The 20,849-nt window shown below is 37.7% G+C and overlaps 1 protein-coding gene across 1 annotated transcript; it reads right to left on the bottom strand.

Moving 5' to 3' along the window:
* Nucleotides 1-3,283: 3,283 nt before the first annotated feature.
* Nucleotides 3,284-20,794, bottom strand: noi (splicing factor 3a subunit 3 noi). The gene is made up of 5 exons (XM_053795126.2): nt 20,419-20,794; nt 17,310-17,516; nt 16,162-16,315; nt 7,954-8,167; nt 3,284-4,457 (listed from the first exon to the last, which is right to left on the bottom strand). Exons 1-5 carry the CDS (start codon nt 20,512-20,514, stop codon nt 3,626-3,628), a joined length of 1,503 nt encoding a protein of 500 aa, XP_053651101.1. The 5' UTR covers nt 20,515-20,794; the 3' UTR covers nt 3,284-3,625.
* Between the last annotated feature and the right edge of the window lie 55 nt (nt 20,795-20,849).

Below are 20,849 nucleotides of genomic sequence, written 5' to 3'. Positions count from 1 at the left end.
ATCCTTTCCACTTAAGCCACACTTGTCATAAAGTTGACTAAAATGTCAAGAGAAAAGGGGCCAGTAACCCCTTCTCCTGGATGTGTAGATGTAGTACAGATAAGGAGTTAATCGTCATTGTTATGAATGAAGAAGCTAGATGTCCTAGCTCTAAGTGAAAGGAAGCTGAAGGAGGAAGATTTTCAGTGGGGAGAAATTAATGGTATAAGGTCAGGTGTATCAGAGAATTAGAGATAAGCAGGTAGTGGTGGTAATTGTGAATGATCAATTATGGAAGTTACAAAGGAAATATAAATGTATAAATTCAAAGATAATGTGGATTAAAATAAGTATGGATGCAAAAAAAGTGGGTTATATTAAGTATATATACACCTGGGGAAGAAAGGAGTATAAAGGAGAGGGATTTTGGGAAATGTTAAGCAAGTGTTGAGGGAGTTTTGAAACAAGTGAGAAAATAATTGTGGGGGGACCTAAATACAGGTCGGCCATTACTAATCTGGCATCATTGGGACCTGCAGTGTGCCAGATTAGCAAGTTTGTCAGATTACAGAGTGGTTAGGTTAGAGTGCACTTAAATTTTGGCCTTTCTTTGATTAGTTTATTCTGCAGTATGTAAACATTCATTATTTCTTGTTCACTTATAAAACTGCATTGCTCTAGACATTTTAGCAGTTCACCTGTCAACTGAATTAATCTATCAACAGAGACTCTTTCTGCTACATCTTTCTCATTTTCATCACTGCTTTCTCCTCCACTGGCTTGCTGCTGTGGATTTACAACAATCTGCACAATTTCTGAGTCAGTATGATGATGAAATTTGAAATTATGCTAGCTGAAATTAGTGCCAGATTACTGATGGAGCCGGATAACTGATTGCCGGATTATGACGACTAACCTGTACTAAAGTGGAAACAATTGCTGTAGAGGGCATAACAGGTAAATATGAGATGCCAGAGGTAAATGATAATAGGGAGCCTTTAATTGAACTTAGTACAGAAAGAGGTTTGGTAATATGTATTTTAAGTCAGAGGATAAATAAGAGATGTGATATATGGCATAATGACAGCAGCTCAGTATGTACAGTGGAACCTCGGTACTCAAACTTAATTCGTTCCAGAAGGCTGTTAGTGATAATCTGTTCAAGTACTAAATAACATTTTCCCAACCAATTTTCTTTTTGGTTGGCTGTTATCACTAATCTTCTTAGGCCCCATAGTGGCTTATACAAATAATATAAAAAAACACCAAAAAATGCGAAGAAACGCGAAATTGTTTACAGCTAAGTTCTGGCAGGTTGTGTTTGTTTGATCAGCAAACAGTTGACTACCAAGTGATATTTTTACCGAACAAAGCATTCAAATACCAAATTGCTTGTGTAGGGAGCTGTTCGAGTACCGAGGTTCCACCATATTAGTGAATAAAGGTTGATGGAAAGACTTCTGGATGTGCAAGTTTTTAGAAGGGCAACAGAAATACCAGATCATTATTTAGTTGTAGCTATGGTGAGAGCAGAGGTAGATGGGGTACAAGGAGAATGTTATCAGTAAGAGAGAAGTTTATTAATTAATGGAGGAAGTCGGGTCAAGATATAAGGAAGTGTTGGGAGAAAGATGGGATAGATTTACAATGAAGTGTTAGTGTACAGCAGAAGTTTATGGATATAGAAGGTTGGGTGCAGAAGGAAAGAGAAATGATCACTGGAATGACAAGATAAAGAGTGTGGTAAGGGAGAAAAAGCTAGCATATGAGATTTTTTTTTTTTTTTTTTACAAAGCAAAGTGATATAAGGATGGTGGAGGATATGGAGAATAATACAGGTAATAAGTGGTGAAGGTGTGTAAAAGAGAGGAAACGAATGTGTGAGGTTTTGTCATCAAATTTTGCTGAAAATAAGAAAAAGTTTTGGAATGAGATTAAGTTGAGAAAACCTATGGAATGAATGGATCAAACAGTTAAAAACAAGAGGGAAGTTACTGGATGGGAAGGTAGAGGTACTGAGATGGAGGGAATATTTTTGAGATGCTGTTAAATGTTGTTGAAGTGAGGAAGGCAATGATTTCATGCACTTATGGAGTTCAAGGCATGTCATATGTCAGACATGACAGCTGTGGCAGATACTGTAAATGAATGGAATAGGTGGTAAACTACTAAAAGCAGTAAAGAGTTTTTATGCAGACAATGAGGGTCAGGTTAAGGTATGTATGAAGGCAGGAGGACTATTTTTCCAGTGAAAGTAGGCCTTAGACATGAATAAGCAATGTCACTATGGTTGTTTAACATATTTATATCCCTTGTAGGTTTAGTGCTTTTTTATAATAATAATTAACATATTTATAGATAGGGTTATAAAAGAAGTGAATGCTAGGGTATTGTGGAGTGGATTATCATAATTATAAAAAGTGCTAAACCTACAAAGGTCATACAGTGCAGCAGGGTAGGGGATAGTGCAGAATTATAAAGTAGGAAGGGTGGAGTGGACAACAGAGGAAGAGTAAGAAAGGGCTGTGAGGAAAAAGTTCTAGATGACGAAAGTAACAAAGTCTAGGGAGGAAGTATGGATGAATCGAATGCACAGTAGTCACAAAAATATAAAACTACTAGTATGAACAAAGCACACAACACATTAATGCTATAGCACAATAAAATTAACCAGTATCAGTTAATAACCCATTAAATTGGCAATGTTAAAAGACTCCTAAAAGTTTCCTACAGGTACCCTGGTAATTATAAAAGCCACAACTTAAGAGGCTGAAGCCATGAGCAAACAGTTAAAATATTCTCAACAGTCTGCTGCAAGTCAAAAGTCAGATATGGATACAGATGGCTTTGGATACTTTGAGCACGCATAATTTTCAATCTGTGGAGAAATGTCTCAAAGTCAAACACTCAAACAGCACATCAAACCATAAAAACAACTTGACTTAACATGCTGGATGCTCAAACCCCCATTCCAGCAACGATTCTTACCCCTCGTTCCTTCCGCCCTAGATTTATGGTCTTGATTATCCTATTTTCCCCACTCTCTCCAAGTGCATTAAAATAATAATTTATATTATGACTACACTGATAATTTTTCTTAATCAGGGTAAAGCACTAAACTCACAGGGGGGCTTCGTAAGCCCCTGGGGAATGGAAGGCATTTTACTTCGATCCAAAAGGGATGGTACATCCAGTTTTTTTAATCAAGCAGCACCTCCCGAGGAAATTATATACGTAAAAATGGGTTAAACCCAGATGCATCATACAGCACTAAAGAGCAGGGAGGGAAAGTATATACGCAAAGGGAAGTCAGTCACATTTATTCATAACAGTTTTACTTAAAAAGATACTATGTACATTAAGTGAAAATGAATGAAAAACCCAATCAGCACTAACTTGGTCCATTTTAACTGCACCTTAATTAAAATAATTATGAAGAAGAGAATATCTGTAAAATACATAAAGCAGCAAAAATCTATTACTGCTATTATTTAATGTGAATAATTAGAGTACAATTTAATTCAGAACTGAAAAATGATAAATGAATTATGCATAATTTAAGCACTGCATGAATGTGTATATATATATATATATATAGCATATATAATATTGTTCAAATACAAAAACAGCATTATTAATTAAGATTCTAAAGGAGTCCTTGCCTCTTTAAATCATCAAATGTTTTTCGATTAACAACATTTCCTTGAGAATCTTCATATTCTTCTTCCTGCTCAGACTGCCACCTCTCTGATGTCTTTTGAACCTTAAGTTTTTCCCACAACTTCAAAGCATCCTCAATTTGTGTAACATTTGCAAAGTGAGCAGTGTTCGGGATACCCAAACATCTCATGCCATGAGCATGGCGCCACTCAGCAAAGTGCCTCTGAAATGCTTTTGGGCCTTTGTAAGTGAAATTTCCACAAATTTCACAATTGTAGCTAATGTTGAGACCATGAAGTTTGTATAGCCAATATGGAATGGGTTTGCCATCCCAGCCCAGGGGAAGGTTTTTGGGATTATATGGTACTTCATCATCAGCCTCATCCTCAGACTCAGATGCTGAAGCTTCCTCCTCTTCCTCCTCTTCTCCATCTCTTCTGGCTTGTTTGCGCTGAACATTTTCTTTGGTGGCTAAACGTTGCTCACTTAGTGTTTCTGTAAATCTGTAAACTTGTGCTTCTAACATAGCAAGCTCTCTAATTTTTAATGTTTCACGACCTTTTGTTACCTTGCCAGGCTTAGACTTTGCAAAGAGGGACGGGTCAAGTTCTTCCACAGACATTCCCTTTGTTTGGAAAAGCCTTTGTGCTCTTTCTTCTAAGGTTCCTCCACACTTTAATCCAAGAGCCATTAGAGCAGACTTCAAACGATCCAAACCTAGAGACATGAGTTCTTCTGATGATGAGAAAGCTGAGAGATCAAGATGAGCACCCATTGCTGCAAGTGCACCACCTGTTTCCTTTGGCCAGCCAGGGAATCTAAAAAAAATAATTAATTAATATAGGGATATAGTGTTGGAGTGGTTGGTACTTTTGTTTAATAAATGTATGAAAGAGGGGAAGGTACCTAGGGATTGGCAGAGAGCATGTATAGTCCCTTTATATAAAGGGAAAGGGGACAAAAGAGACTAAAAATTATAGAGGAATAAGTTTACTGAGTATACCAGGAAAAGTGTACGGTAGGGTTATAATTGAAAGAATTAGAGGCAAGACAGAATGTAGGATTGCGGATGAGCAAGGAGGTTTCAGAGTGGGTAGGGGATGTGTAGATCAAGTGTTTACATTGAAGCATATATGTGAACAGTATTTAGATAAAGGTAGGGAAGTTTTTATTGCATTTATGGATTTAAAAAAGGCATATGATAGTGGATAGAGGAGCAATGTGGCAGATGTTGCAAGTATATGGAATAGGTCCCCTCATGGAAGGTTCCTTGATGTTGGTGAGGGGCTCTTGATTTAGGGAATTGGATCTGTGCTCCAGTTCCCCGAATTAAGCCTGAATGCCTTCCACATCCCCCCCCCCCCCTGGGCGCTGTATAATCCTATGGGTTTAGCGCTTCCCCCTTGATTATAATAATAATATGGAATAGGTGGTAAGTTATTAAATGCTGTAAAGAGTTTTTATGAGGATAGTGAGGCTCAGGTTAGGGTGTGTAGAAGAGAGGGAGACTACTTCCCGGTAAAAGTAGGTCTTAGACAGGGATGTGTAATGTCACCATGGTTGTTTAATATATTTATAGATGGGGTTGTAAAGGAAGTAAATGCTAGGGTGTTCGGGAGAGGGGTGGGATTAAATTTTGGGGAATCAAATTCAAAATGGTAATTGACACAGTTACTTTTTGCTGATGATACTGTGCTTATGGGAGATTCTAAAGAAAAATTGCAAAGGTTAGTGGATGAGTTTGGGAATGTGTGTAAAGGTAGAAAGTTGAAAGTGAACATAGAAAAGAGTAAGGTGATGAGGGTGTCAAATGATTTAGATAAAGAAAAATTGGATATCAAATTGGGGAGGAGGAGTATGGAAGAAGTGAATGTTTTCAGATACTTGGGAGTTGACGTGTCGGCGGATGGATTTATGAAGGATGAGGTTAATCATAGAATTGATGAGGGAAAAAAGGTGAGTGGTGCGTTGAGGTATATGTGGAGTCAAAAAACATTATCTATGGAGGCAAAGAAGGGAATGTATGAAAGTATAGTAGTACCAACACTCTTATATGGGTGTGAAGCTTGGGTGGTAAATGCAGCAGCGAGGAGATGGTTGGAGGCAGTGGAGATGTCCTGTTTAAGGGCAATGTGTGGTGTAAATATTATGCAGAAAATTCGGAGTGTGGAAATTAGGAAAAGGTGTGGAGTTAATAAAAGCATTAGTCAGAGGGCAGAAGAGGGGTTGTTGAGGTGGTTTGGTCATTTAGAGAGAATGGATCAAAGTAGAATGACATGGAAAGCATATAAATCTATAGGGGAAGGAAGGCGGGGTAGGGGTCGTCCTCAAAAGGGTTGGAGAGAGGGGGTAAAGGAGGTTTTGTGGGCAAGGGGCTTGGACTTCCAGCAAGCATGCGTGAGCATGTTAGATAGGAGTGAATGGAGACGAATGGTACTTGGGACCTGACGATCTGTTGGAGTGTGAGCAGGGTAATATTTAGTGAAGGGATTCAGGGAAACCGGTTATTTTCATATAGTCGGACTTGAGTCCTGGAAATGGGAAGGACAATGCCTGCACTTTAAAGGAGGGGTTTGGGATATTGGCAGTTTGGAGGGATATGTTGTGTATCTTTATATGTGTATGCTTCTAAACTGTTGTATTCTGAGCACCTCTGCAAAAACAGTGATAATGTACGAGTGTGGTGAAAGTGTTGAATGATGATGAAAGTATTTTCTTTTTGGGGATTTTCTTTCTTTTTTGGGTCACCCTGCCTCGGTGGGAGACGGCCGACTTGTTGAAAAAAAAAAAAAATTGTATATATAAGTGGTATATAATATCAATGTCAAGAGACAAGAAGTCCTTGGGTTACTGAGGTCCCCTAGAGATCATGTGACCATCACCCAAAATGCACTCCTTAATATGCAAGTGAACCTCCCTATCCCATGATACTTATTTACTACCAGATGAGAAAGGACAGAGGGTGTAAGATTTGCCCAAATAATATACCCTATGAAACATTCAAATCCAGAACCTTTTGTTCGTAAAATTATAGAATTTACTACTGCCACATTCATATTGATCATTATTTTCAATTTATAAACATTATCACCAGTTTCCTCAGGGATAAGAAACTAAGTGATGACTGATGATACAGAAAACGACCTGATTTACTATTACAGTGGTACCTTGAGTTACGAACTTAATTCGTTCCAGAAGGCTGTTCGAGTGCCGATACCGAACGAATCTGTTCCCATAAGGAATAATGTAAATTAGATTAGTCCATTTCAGACCCCCCAAAAATACACTTATAAAAGCACTTACAAAAATACACTTACATAACTGTTCGAGTTGGGAGCTGTTTGAAACTCAAGGTAACACTGTGTTTGTGATGATAATGTATACCCCAACTTGCTCCTGGGGTTATGCAAATATGTGATTATTGAAGGGAAAACCTACTCCCCGTCCTGGTCCAATGACCTGAGTTGACTTGTAATATACAGTACATAAAGAGTAATACAAATTTAAATTATGCAATATGTCTTCTCAAAGTACTATTCTTCATTTTACATGTGTTATGCATTTCAGAAGTTTATGACCATGCCTTTATGGATAACATCTAGTCTAAATTTGTTTTACCTATTTTACACCACATATTACCAAGACTTCTAGGTAGCACGTTGGTAGACAGCAACCACCCAGGGAGATACTACCGTCCTACCAAGTGAGTATACAGCAAAAGCCTGTAATTGTTTTACATGATGGTAGGATTGCTGGTGTCTTTTTTTCTGTCTCATAAACGTGCAAGATTTCAGGTATGTCTTGCTACTTCTATTTACACCTAGGTCACATTACACTCGCATGTTTTTTTTTCAACAAGTAGGCCGTCTCCCACCGAGGCAGGGTGACAAGCATATATATACACACCCCTCTGGGTTTTCTTACTGTTCTTGTTCTTGTTTATTTCCTCTGATCTCCATGGGGAAGTGGAACAGAATTCTCCCTCCGTAAGCCATGCATGCGTTAAGAGGCTGAGAGCAAGGGGCTAGTAACCCCTTCTTCTGTATACATTAAGAGAAGCTTTAGTTTTTCTTTTTAGGTCACCCTGCCTTGGTGGGATATGGCCGGTTTGATGGAAAAAAAAAAATTCCAAGACTGTACTGTATATAAAAATGTGAGGCTTCCATTGAGCTACTGTAAGCAGAAATATTGCAATTATCTGTCATACTAGTTCTGTCAATGCCCAAATTTCCATTATAAAATCATGGTTATTTGATACACATATCTTAACTGTGATTAATAAATACTAAATGTAACAATTAAACTGTAACAAACCTTCCAGCTTCCCACTGTTCATTAAATTCTTTGTTGACATTGTCTAGCTCCTCATTAAGATCCATTAGAGGCTTTACTCTTTCTACATACATGTACAAGTAGTCAAGAAGAACATGGAGGTACTCTCGATACTGTGTAGTTTTCTTTTCTTTAGGTATCTCAAACAATCTGTCAAAGGTGGTTAAGTATGTGATGTAGTCAATCTTTTCAAGACCTGAAAAAAAAATACAAATTAAGATTTACATTAAGATGCACGGAAAGGTACAATGTGCCAAGTTTCAATGTCTGGGATGCACAACTTTAATGTAAGGAATTTGACCTCATCTAGAACACAGTTATACAGGAAATTAAAACACCAGTTAGAGAAAACAATTTAAAAAATCACTGAGGTTCAAAGTCATGGCACATCAGTATTAAAAGTAGCAGACCAGTGTGCTAACCACTATACCATGCTGGCCAAACAAGTTTTAACCAAGTATATATATCTTAGGAAGGTTAATATGAGCCACCATTGTCACCACAATGTAGGTTTTTACAGATCTCACACCCTCATAACTGTGATAAGCTCTAGCTCAAGTCCTTTCAAAGATGTTATCATGACTTGCAAAATCATAACAACATCAGTTTAAACAACTTACAAAACTGGTAGTTCTAGAATTGGCTTAACATGGGTTCAAGCCCCATCTCAATATTAAAGAAATAGTGTAACATAGCACTGATTATTATTATTATAATAAAAAAAAAGCGCTAAGCCACAAGGGCTATACAGCGCTGTACATAGCACTGAGATAAGAGTTTTAAAAAGTATTTTGTGGAAATATTGGGTTAAATCACATTTTACATTTATCTGATTTGAGAAGAAAAAAGAGCTCTTAAATGACAGCTACAGTACTAGTGGAACTGTGATGCTACAGGAATTTAAACATAATTTTTATACAATAGATCATGTTAATTAAAATTTGAACTAAAATTTAAGCGTCTGAAGAATACTAATAACAGTATAAAAAGAACCATGGCTTAAAATAATAGCAATGAGGAACTTATTTTATAAATGTGCATGTGTGCACACGAAATATTAATGTATGCTAATTAATGACTACTTATATACGTATATATATATATTTTTTTTTTCAAGTCGGCCATCTCCCACCGAGGCAGGGTGACCCAAAAAAGAAAGAAAATCCCCAAAAAGAAAATACTTTCATCATCATTCAACACTTTCACCACACATTATCACTGCTTTTGCAGAGGTGCTCAGAATACAACAGTTTAGAAGCATATACATATAAAGATACACAACATACCCCTCCAAACTGCCTATATATATATAGACAGTACATTAATATTTGTTGCTTCTCTTCAAGGCTAGGCGATAGTGGAAAAGCCTCCAGAAAGTTCTATCTAAATATAATAGTCAGTTTTATGCCCCTTAAGTCATCATTGTAAAATCTCTACTTTTCATTTTCATAAAGTTGTCAACCCATTGCAGCACTTCACTGCTATAAAAAATCATGTAAGTAATCATCCTATCCCTAGGTAGTAGGTTGGTAGACAGCAACCACCCACGAAGGCAATACCGTCCTGCCAAGTTAATGTGAAACGGAAACCTGTAATTGTTTTACATGATGGTAAGACTGCTGGTAGTATATTTCCTGTCTCATAAACATGCAAGGTGCACACACTGAGTGCACAGACCGATTCTTTCATGTCTAGGCGACTCAGGCCTATCGCACCAAATTTGAAGGAATGAAAAATAAAACGATCTACATTTGGAGCTAACCGCACGTGAACGAATGTCTACGTGTGGACAGTTTAAGGGTTAAAGGAGGGGTGTGGGATATTGAAAGTTTGGAGGGACTTCTAAACTGTGGTATCTGAGTGCCTCTGCAAAGACAGTGATTATGTATGAGTGAGGTGAAAGTGTTGAATGATGAAAGTATTTTCTTTTTGGGGATTTTTTTCTTTCTTTTTGGGTCACCCTGCCTCGGTGGGAGATGGCTGACTTACTGAAAAAAAAAAAGTTTACCGAGTATACCAGGTAAAGTGTACATACGGTAGAGTTATTACTGAAAGAATTAGAGGTAAGACAGAGAGTAGGATTGCAGATGAGCAAGGAGGCTTTAGAGTGGGTAGGGGATGTGTAGATCAAGTGTTTACATTAAAACATATAGGTGAACAGTATTTAGATAAAGGTAGGGAAGTTTTCATTGCATTTATGGACTGAGAAAAGGCACATGATAGAGTGAATAGGAGAGCAATGTGGCAGATGTTACAAGTGTATGGAACAGGTAGTAAGTTACTGAATGCTGTAAAGAGTTTTTATGAGGATAGCGAGGCTCAGGTTAGGGTGTGTAAGAGAGGGAGAGTACTTTCCGGTAAAAGTAGGTCTTAGACAGGGATGTGTAATGTCACCATGGTTGTTTAACATATTTATAGATAGGGTTGTGAAAGAAGTAAATGCTAGGGTGTTGAGGAGAGGGGTGGGATTAAATTATGGGGAATCAAGTACAAATTATTAACACATTGGCCGATTCCCACCAAGGCAGGGTGGCCTGAAAAAGAAAAACTTTCATCACCTTTCACTATAACTGTCTTGCCAGAGGGGTGCTTTACACTAGTTATAAAACTGCAACATTAACACCCCTCCTTCAGAGTGCAGACACTGTACTTCCCATCTCCAGGACTCAAGTCTGGCCTGCCAGGTCCCCTGAATCCCTTCATAAATGTTACTTTGCTCACACTCCAACAGCACATCAAGCATTAAAACCATTTGTCTCCATTCACTATCAAATACGCTCACGCATGCTTGATGGAAGTCCAAAATGGAAGCTGACACAGTTACCTTTTGCTGATGATACTGTGCTTTTGGGAGATTCTAAAGCAAAGTTGCAAAGGTTAGTGGACAATTTTGGGAGGGTGTGTAAAGGTAGAAAGTTGAAAGTGAATGTAGATAAGAGTAAGGTGATGAGGGTATCAAATGATTTAGGTAAAGAAAAATTGGGTATCACATTGGAGGGAGGGAGTATGGAAGAAGTGAATGATTTCAGAGACAGTGGAACCTCGGCTTATGAATTTAATCCATTCCGTGACCTTGTTTGTATGCTGAGTTAATTTTCCTCATTTAAATTAATTGAAGTGGCATTAATCCATTCCAGTGGAATTCCCGCTCTTAGGAGGCACGATAAAATACTTCAATATGATGCTAATATCAACTCTACAGCTTATTTATATAGTATCACAATTCATCTAATTTCACCATCACTCAAGGGATGCACAACAGGTGCATCAATGTCAATGTTCAGCATTTCTTTGATGTCAGCTTCCTGTAACTCCATTAGCACATAGTCAAGATGAGTAAATAGAATTGTCAACACTTATTGCTTGGGTATGTTTTTTCTGTTAGTGGGTTGGATCTGTGAAAGACCTGCCTAGTATGGGCCAACAGGCCTGCTGCAGTGTTCCTCCTTTCTTATGTTATTATGCACCCATGACACCAATCATACCCAGCCCCTCCCACTCATATATTTGTCCAATCTCTCTTTAAAGCTACCCTAGGTTCTATTGAAGCTAAAACCTTGGGTTGTTTCAAATTTAGGTTGGATAAATACATGAGTGAGAGGGGTTGGATTTGAGTGGGACTTGCACGTGAGTAAATAGAATTATTAAAGCTTATTGTTTGGGTAGCGTTTATTCTGTTAATGGGATGGATTGTAAAGGACCTGCTTAGTGTGGGCCAACAAGCCTGCTGCAGTGTATTATTAGTAGTAGTACGTATGTATTATAATAATTATTATTATTATTGCTAATTTAAGGAAAAGGAGCACATATCCAATTCTCTTGATCAAGAGCCCCTGACCAAGGAACCTCCCTCGAGGGGGAAGTTCGCATTCTGAAATTTCGTTTGTATCCAGAAGCAAAAAATCGATCATGTGACTGTTCGTATCCTGAAAAATTCGCATGGTGGGGCATTCGTACGCCGAGGTTCCAGTGTATTTGGGAGTTGATGTGTCAGCAGATGGGTCTATGAAGGATGAGGTTAATCATAGAACTGATGAAGGAAAAAAGGTGAGTACTGCGTTGAGGCATTTGTGGAGACAAAAAACATTATCCATGGCAGCAAAGAAGGGAATGTATGAAAATATAGTGGTACCAACACTCTTGTATGGGTGTGAAGCTTGGGTTGTAAATGCTGCAGTGAGGAGGCGGCTGGAGATGTCCTGACTAAGGGCAATGTGTGGTGTAAATATTATGCAGAGAATTTGGAGAGTGAAAATTAGGAGAAGGAATGGAGTTAATAAAATTATTAGTCAGAGGGCTGAAGGGGGGTTGTTTAGGTGGTTTGGTTATTTAGAGAGAATGGATCAAAGTAGAATGACTTGGAGAGCGTATAAATCTGTAGGGGAAGGAAGGCGTGGTAGGGGTCGTCCTCGAAAAGTTTGGAGGGAGGGGGTAAAGGAGGTTTTGTGGGCGAGGGGCTTGGACTTCCAGCAAGTGTGCATGAGCGTGTTAGATAGGAGTGAATGGAGATGAATGGTTTTTGGGACCTGATGAGCTGTTGGAGTGTGAGCAAGGTAATATTTAGTGGGGGGAGTCAGGGAAACTGGTGATTTTTATATTGATGGACTTGAGTACTGGAAATGGGAAGTACAATGCCTGCACTTTAAAAGAGGGGTTTGGGATATTGGCAGTTTGGAGGGATATGTTATATTAATCATTACATGTGCTCCTAAACTGTTGTATCTGGGCACCTCTGCAAAGACAGTGATTGTGGATGAGTGAAGTGAAAGTGTTGAATGATAATGAAAGTATTTTCTTTTGGGGGATTTTCTTTCTTTATGGATCACCCTGCCTCGGTGGGAGATGGTCGACTTGTTGAAAAAAAAAATACACACACACACACACACACACACACCTCTGGGTTTTCTTCTATTTTCTTTCTAGTTCTTGTTTACTTTCACTTATCTCCACAGGAAGTGGAACAGAATTCTTCCTCCATGAGCCATGCGTATCATAAGAGACTAAAATGCCAGAGGCTAATAACCCCTTCTCCTGTATATATTACTAAATTTAAAAAGAGAAACCTTTGTTTTTCTTTTTGGGCCAGCTTGTTGAAAAAAAAAAATCAGGTCCTTGTTCAAACCATAGGAGAACATGACTTTTGAGCTACTCTACAGTCACACCAATTATATATATCGTATTTTGTGCCATTCCATATCTTTCACACACCTATCTAGTGAAAGACAGTACCAAAATTTTTGCTAATACCTATACAGATATTAAATTTTAGGCCAATACTGATTAACTCCTTCCTTAACTCTAATTTTCTCAGGCACATCTGACCTCATCCTGGCCTTATCTAATAAAGTAAAACTGGTTTTTGTCTGGTCCAAATATTGTACAATTCAAATTTTGACCACTTTTTTGGGCGAATTTTTACTCCAGGTTTCATACATCGACTAGGAAATCGTCCGTATGAGACGCATCTGCCCACCCGGGCTGCTGCCGCCTGACTCAGTCTGCCTCTGTCACTTGTCAAGTGAACAATACTCCGCACATTCATCCATTGTTTTTGGTGCTTATTTATTTAGTGCGACCGCGAAATAAGCCACCATGGGCCAAAGAAAGTTCAGAGTGCCAGCCCTTTGGTAAAGGTGAGAAACATGATAGAATTCAAGAAAGAGCTTGTATCAAAATAAGAAAGTGGCGTAAGTGTGGCCGAGCTCGCCAGGATGTATGGGAAGTCCAAATCAACAATCAGTTCCATCCTGGTGAAGAAAGTAAAAACCAAGGAAGCTGATGTTGCAAATGGGGTAAATATGCTAACAAAACAGAAATCACAAACAATCAAAGATGTGGAGAAGTTGTTGGTGTAGATCAACAAGAGTCTTCAATAAAGGTATGTAATAGTGATTTAAATGTTCATTTATCCATTAAAATTAGTGCTTTATACTTATTTCTCATTGTTTTCTGTATGTAAAATTATGGTTATTCTCTATAAAATGTATTTTTTGTTAATATTTTGGGGTGTCTGGAACGGAGTAATTACTTCGGTTTTTGTCCATTTCGGATTTCAACCGACCTTCTGGAACAGATTAAGGACGAAAACTGGAGTGCCACTGTATCTCAATTTTCTTCAAAACACTAAGACTTTCCCACTTATGTTTCTCTGCACTTCCAATATCACTCACATTCCTCTTTGGTGCCATGGTTACTGTCTGTATAAATAAGCTCCAGTTTCAGCTAAAAAGCTGTAGGTCTGGGGCCAATTGTGTTAATCTCCAGCTACAATATCTTGTTGACAGACACCAAAGATAGGTTTTGCCTTTCCTGGTTATCTATGCAAGGTACTCAGATGGAATGACTTTCTACTAACCTAAGCCTGGATATGAGAGAGAGAGAATGAAAATGAATTAGTAGGGTTATAGATGGTCCAGAGAGAAGCTGTGGTTCTTAGTGCCAGCTCCAAGGAGGTAGGTTTGGTTTCATACAAGTGGAATGGTGCATGATTTTATGCTGAAGCTAATGAAATACTTTAAATATAATCTGTACTCACACCTTATTATTCTGTCAAATAACTGCAATATTAACCCACTTTGATTAACCCTTTACATTTACCCTTTTCTGCTACTGCTTTGAAATATTATGTCTCATTCCTCCTTTATTAGAATGCTAGAAAGCTGATCCTGTAAGTATGGTAATCGGCTACCCCTGCTGGATATTAAGAAGGTATATGTATGGAATTGATGAGGGAAAAAAGGTGAGTGGTGCGTTGAGGTATATGTGGAGTCAAAAAACATTATCTATGGAGGCAAAGAAGGGAATGTATGAAAGTATAGTATTACCAACACTCTTATATGGATGTGAAGCTTGGGTGGTAAATGCAGCAGCGAGGAGACGGTTGGAGGCAGTGGAGATGTCCTGTCTAAGGGCAATGTGTGGTGTAAATATTATGCAGAAAATTCGGAGTGTGGAGTTAATAAAAGCATTAGTCAGAGGGCAGAAGAGGAGTTGTTGAGGTGGTTTGGTCATTTAGAGAGAATGGATCAAAGTAGAATGACATGGAAAGCATATAAATCTATAGGGGAAGGAAAGAGGGGTAGGGGTCGTCCTCGAAAGGGTTGGAAAGAGGGGGTAAAGGAGGTTTTGTGGGCGAGGGGCTTGGACTTCCAGCAAGCGTGCATGAGCGTGTTAGATAGGAGTGAATGGAGACGAATGATACTTGGGACCTGACGATCTGTTGGAGTGTAAGCAGGGTAATATTTAGTGAAGAGATTCAGGGAAACCGGTTATTTTCATATAGTCGGACTCGAGTCCTGGAAAACGGAAGTACAATGCCTGCACTTTAAAGGAGGGGTTTGGGATATTGGCAGTTTGGAGGGATATGTTGTGTATCTTTATACGTATATGCTTCTAAACTGTTGTATTCTGAGCACCTCTGCAAAAGCAGTGATAATGTGTGAGTGTGGTGAAAGTGTTGAATGATGATGAAAGTATTTTCTTTTTGGGGATTTTCTTTCTTTTTTGGGTCACCCTGCCTCGGTGGGAGACGACCAACTTGTTGAAAAAAAAAAAAAAAATATGTATGGGTTTGCCAGGAGATATACATACTTAAATAACCTGTTACTACTTGAATACATACGTATTTTATGAGCGATGGAAAGTGGGAACATGTTGACAGACTGGTGAACTGCAAGTGAAATGGCACATGGTACCTCACTAAACAACTTCACAGTATATATTGTGGGTCAGGAGTTAAGGCTTCCAATTGGAAATATATTACTTTATATTGAAGAGCTAATCAATTTTTATAAAGTTCAGCTCATTATGAGATCAACTAGCCAGTGTATTCTAAAAACTTATGTTCTCATACAAGTGCATTCTCACATGGTGTTGGGGGAGGTGACTAAACTGCCTACCATACATGAAGTATGAAATTACTCAGACATACTTTTACTGAAAGTATATATCATTATAAGAGCACAAATAATCATTAAGGGAGAAATTCAGAGGTTTTTCAGTTATTTGACCTTCTGTTATGTGAATGTTCAAGAAAGTATACTGACTTTATTGAGGATACTGATATAAGGTATTCTTTAACTTATTAATGTAAAGTGACAACTATATTAAAAAACTATTTAGCTATAGAGGAATAAGTGAAAATATAAATTCTGTTCCTAAGCCAAGGTATTGCTGCCTCACAAGCCATACCTTTGATATTAAGATATTTGTTGTAGCACTCATGAAGATCAAGATATTTGCCATAGCCTTCTTCATCAGTGAAGTCTACCATTACCAGATTCTCATCATTAGCTTCCCTTTGCTTGTTGATTTCCTCAAACTCCACACTCATAGGCACACTTATCTGCAGAATAAAATTATCATAAGATTTTTGTATAATGCACCGGCATATAAGGCACACCCTAATTTTGGCAGGAATATTCTGGGAAAAACAAAAAAATGGAGTAATGGACTTGTTTGACAATGATAATGAGCCAGTGACTGGCTACTTATGTACACAACATGGCTGAAGGAGGTGGGACCTTGCACAGCATGTCATTTGCTCCACTGCCAACAAACAGCTACTTTACAATTATTTACAACTGTTGAAGGTGGTTTGCTTATTACATACCAGTACATAGTATGTAAATTATAATTTATAAAAGTTACTAATCACTCTTAGAGTAATCTAAGATACAGTTTTGCAGAGATGGGGGGGAGGGCATATTTTGAGTTTAGTTTACTGGTACTGCAACACCAAAACCACCACTTGCCTGTAATCCAAAGCCTACCCTTGTTCCTGACCTTGAGCATATAAGGCACATCTGAGACTTTTTTGGGGGGGAGAAGGGGGAAAGCCTCCTTTATATGCCTGAAAATACTGTATATGCTCCATATTTTTACTAAACAGTATTTAGTAAAAAATTAAGCCCTTACAGCATTTGTACCTCTAAAAAATATATAGTACCTAGAGTATATTCACGCTTATGATGCATTAACATTCATGCACACTAATATCAGGTTCAAAAATTCATAACAGTATACTATATTGTACACATTTATATTATTGTACTTATAAGCCATATATAGGAGAGTCCAATAAATATACAGTAAACATCAAAGGGACCTTTCAGAGGCCTTTTTCACTTATACAATGAAAAAATATTGCAAAAATTAAGGAAAGATATGCTGTCCATAGATACATGTATGACTGGGTCATACATGCAACACTAAGGATAATCTGTGAATAAGAATTTATTGCATTACAAAAGGTTTTAATTCAAAATTTAGTATAACTACTACAACATTTATAATATTACCTATGTCATGTGTGATTAAGAAAAATAACTGGAAAATACCTCATTGGGATGCTTTTTGTGAAATTCTTTAATTTGCTTCAAGCGGTTGTAAAATTCTGCCAGTTCATTGGGCCCAGACAATGCTGCTACCTCCTCCTTGCGAAGACCATCTTTGTCTTCATATAGGTCTGCTAGATGCTGTGAAGCCTCTACATACCTATCAAGCAAAATACGATGGCGGTGGTCTGAGTTTATAACTTCCCGATTCTGAAATCATTTAAAGACACTGAAAGTAAAATTAACTTCAGCACAAACATAATATAAAAATGATTTTAATCTACTACATTAAATAAATAGAATACCTATTTTTAACAAAGGGTAAGCCATGTTATGTGCCCTCCCTGTGAAACTGAATCACATTTTTGTGGTGAAGGACTGCAACTTCAATAGATGCCATGTGCCGCACTAGCTGGGGCTTTCCATGCTAGCGAGGCCACCATCTACAGCAACAAAGAAATGCTTCAATGTGTATGCTCTGCATAGAATCAATTCTCATGACCCCTCAATCAAAATGTAGGAGTGACCCTGGAGTTGCAGCCCACTGGTAGGTATCACACTTCTTTGCAAAAAGGATTCTAATAACTTTGCAGGTTCAGTGATGACTCATCCAAACCAATCAGCTAATCTTTATTGCCTAGGTTAAGCAAGGTTTGAACAGTTGAAGACTATGCCAATTATGAACCTGGAAGGGTTAGTAACCCAAGAAATGCTTATTTCTTTTGGGGTTATTTGGTTCTCTCCCTCAAAATGTAATCCACATCCAGGTACCTAGTTACTGTAATATGAACAGGGGTATCAAGTGTAAGAAAACATGCCCAGTGCCTCCCCCCCACTGTAGGATCAAACCAAGGTCTTTGTTGTGAACTTGGGCAGTGCCTAGGTTCACAACACCATGGATTCTACCAAGCTTTTTAATAGTTTCATTACTCTTTTGGTAGCATTTTTATGCTCCACACCCTTCAATACAGACTGCCACCAATGGCAAGGATATTCTTTCTCTCCACGGCTTCAACTTTACAAAACAATAATAAAAAATGATGTACAGATTATGTATTAGTTTTAAATAAAATATGAATCCTATATAAAATATTGTATACATACTTAATAAATCCTCAAGTTAATGGATTTACAGGGAAGAGTGGGTGGCTGGTAATATGATTGTTGTGGAAGATGAGACTTTGCTGTGATCATAGCAGTAACAGACAATTCTGTAACCAGTGGGCTTTGTCCGTTGTTTCCAAACCAACCGATATAGTGGATCTTGTCCCGTATTTCAAGAGTCTGTTAATCTGAGGTACATTAAATTGAGGGTTTACTCATTTAACTGCACAAAGCTATGAACTAAGAAAATAAGATGTCTGGCCTTGGATACCCCCAGTTGACACAAAAACTACCAGACTGCCATGTAAATAACTTTAATAAATTGTTTACTACTTGGCTGCCTGCCAAATAGACATCCATAATAATACTATTCACTGTAGCTACCAGGGGTAGATCTACTATGAAATTATATATGAAGCTTCAGGGCCCCCAGAAGTGCCTTTAGTCCACATTGCTTAAAAATTTTGGGTCTACTGTATGAGAAGGGATTGCAAATGGGCCCCCAAAACAGTTCAAGCTTCTGGGCCCCAAAAATGTAGGTCTATCACTGGTAGCTACTAATGTTTGATATGCAGGCTGATGTTTAGCAGTAACCAATTTTTCAAATCGCCAACCTCAGAAAATGATCAAGGTGGCACGTTTCATGACTTATTAAAAATATAACCCTGAATTATCCAACACAATTCTGTGAACGGGTTATCTGTGTACAGATTGTGTTAATTTATATATTTTTTTATGGATAGATAGTTTTATTAAATTCAAGTTGAGTATGTGAGAGCTTAGTAATAATAGATAACTGCTCCTAGGTGGATACTGGCAATTAATTATAGTTTGAATTGTGCAATAGTAAGTGTGTTTTACATCTGAGATATTTTGTAGCTCAGCTGTTACAAGACATAACCTAACAAAACTAACCTATCCCAAATTCAAATACCCTAATGTAATTTAGCCTTACTCTGCCACTGATAGATATGTCTTTGTTTATATTCAGCCATATGCATGACACAATAATACTAACTGTTGATTAGCTCAGATATGTTGCACAACCAAAATAAATATATTATTTTTGCTAATAACTCCCAAATTAACAATCTATCCAAGAAATATTTACTTATTCTGTCATGAACATAGGTTGTACTGGTATGTCTTGTAAAACGTTTACTAGTGCCCAAGTTCCGCCAAGTAGCAGTTGTAAACTGTAGCCACGAGCACTACACCAGTAGGAAAATATCAGACCTCTGACCAATCAACATTTGGAAAAGCTAATGAAATCATTGAAATTCCCCCCCAAAATCTCATTATTCAAAGATTTCTCACTTCTGATTATATTATTATATTTACGTGGAAGTGATAAACTCGTAGGGGTCATACAATGCCTGAGATACTGGATGGCAATCAGGTGTGATCCAAGAAATGACTCCAATGAAAGTAAATCACTTTGTCTAACTTTTTTTGAAGGGGTTATCCTAGATAATTTACACTCTGTATGATAACTGTACTTATGTATACCTGTACCTAAATAAACTTACTTAACCTTTAAACTGTCCAAGCAGATCTATGTTCACATGCATAGTGCTCAAAAAGTAGATCTACGTTTTTTTACATGTTTTCAAATGTAAAAAAAAAAAATCTACTTTTTTTATACTTTTAAATGTTGAAAAAACATAGAATTATGTTTGGACAGTTTAAGGGTTAAAGGCAACGATTTGATACAAAAATATCTTTAGTCACAAATAAGCCACACTTAGGGGAAAATACTTATGATGACACTTCAGTTCAAACAGGACCATTGTCAAGTTAGTTGTGACAACTTTATTTCTTTCCGCAGTACAAAATGTTGCTTACATGTAATAAATATTAAGTACAAAAGGAAGCCATTAGCATGCAGTACATTTCAGACCAAAATGTCATCTTAGGTTCCCTCTCTCAAGGGCAGGTTTTATTTTATTATTCTAGCCACAGTATTTTGATTTATCCTTCACCTGTCATTCAGAACTGCTAAACTTACAGAACTCTTCTTATGAAGACATTCCTTCACCATTGCTGCCATAAGCCGCTCTCTTTCTTCATGGTAGCGTCTCTGCTGCTCCAGTATAGTGTCCATGGTGACTGATGATGACTGCTACTGATGATGACTGCTGCTGCTGATGACTGACTATTGATGATGACTACTACTGATGACTGACTGTTGCTGCTGATGACATGTTCTGAGTATGGCACCTCACTGACGTTACTCAGGCACCTCCCAGATTTCGCTAGTTACCTAGGGTTAGAATCATTCACTATAACATACAATTATGGTCCACAAGACAGTAAAATAAGCAGTAACTTGCTAACACCGTCAACAACGTGAAAACTTGTAAACAAAACCTTAAACGTTTTGAAATGGTTCCTCTCTCAAAATTACATAAAAAATTATTTACTAAGTACTATTTTAAT

Source organism: Cherax quadricarinatus, chromosome 37 (assembly GCF_038502225.1).
Source record: "Cherax quadricarinatus isolate ZL_2023a chromosome 37, ASM3850222v1, whole genome shotgun sequence".
Lineage (NCBI taxonomy): Eukaryota > Metazoa > Arthropoda > Malacostraca > Decapoda > Parastacidae > Cherax > Cherax quadricarinatus.
This window is presented reverse-complemented; position numbering and strand designations above follow the sequence as displayed.

Bases quoted from the DNA above. Each gene is read 5' to 3' on its own strand.
- noi (XM_053795126.2), bottom strand. From the start codon at position 20,514: ATGGACACTATACTGGAGCAGCAGAGACGCTACCATGAAGAAAGAGAG. The intron at 16,316-17,309 runs GTATTTTCCAGT...TTTATTCTGCAG, and splicing joins ACAAAAAGCATCCCAATGAG to ATAAGTGTGCCTATGAGTGT. The intron at 8,168-16,161 runs GTATGGCTTGTG...TTTTTTTTTCAG, and splicing joins CAAATATCTTAATATCAAAG to GTCTTGAAAAGATTGACTAC.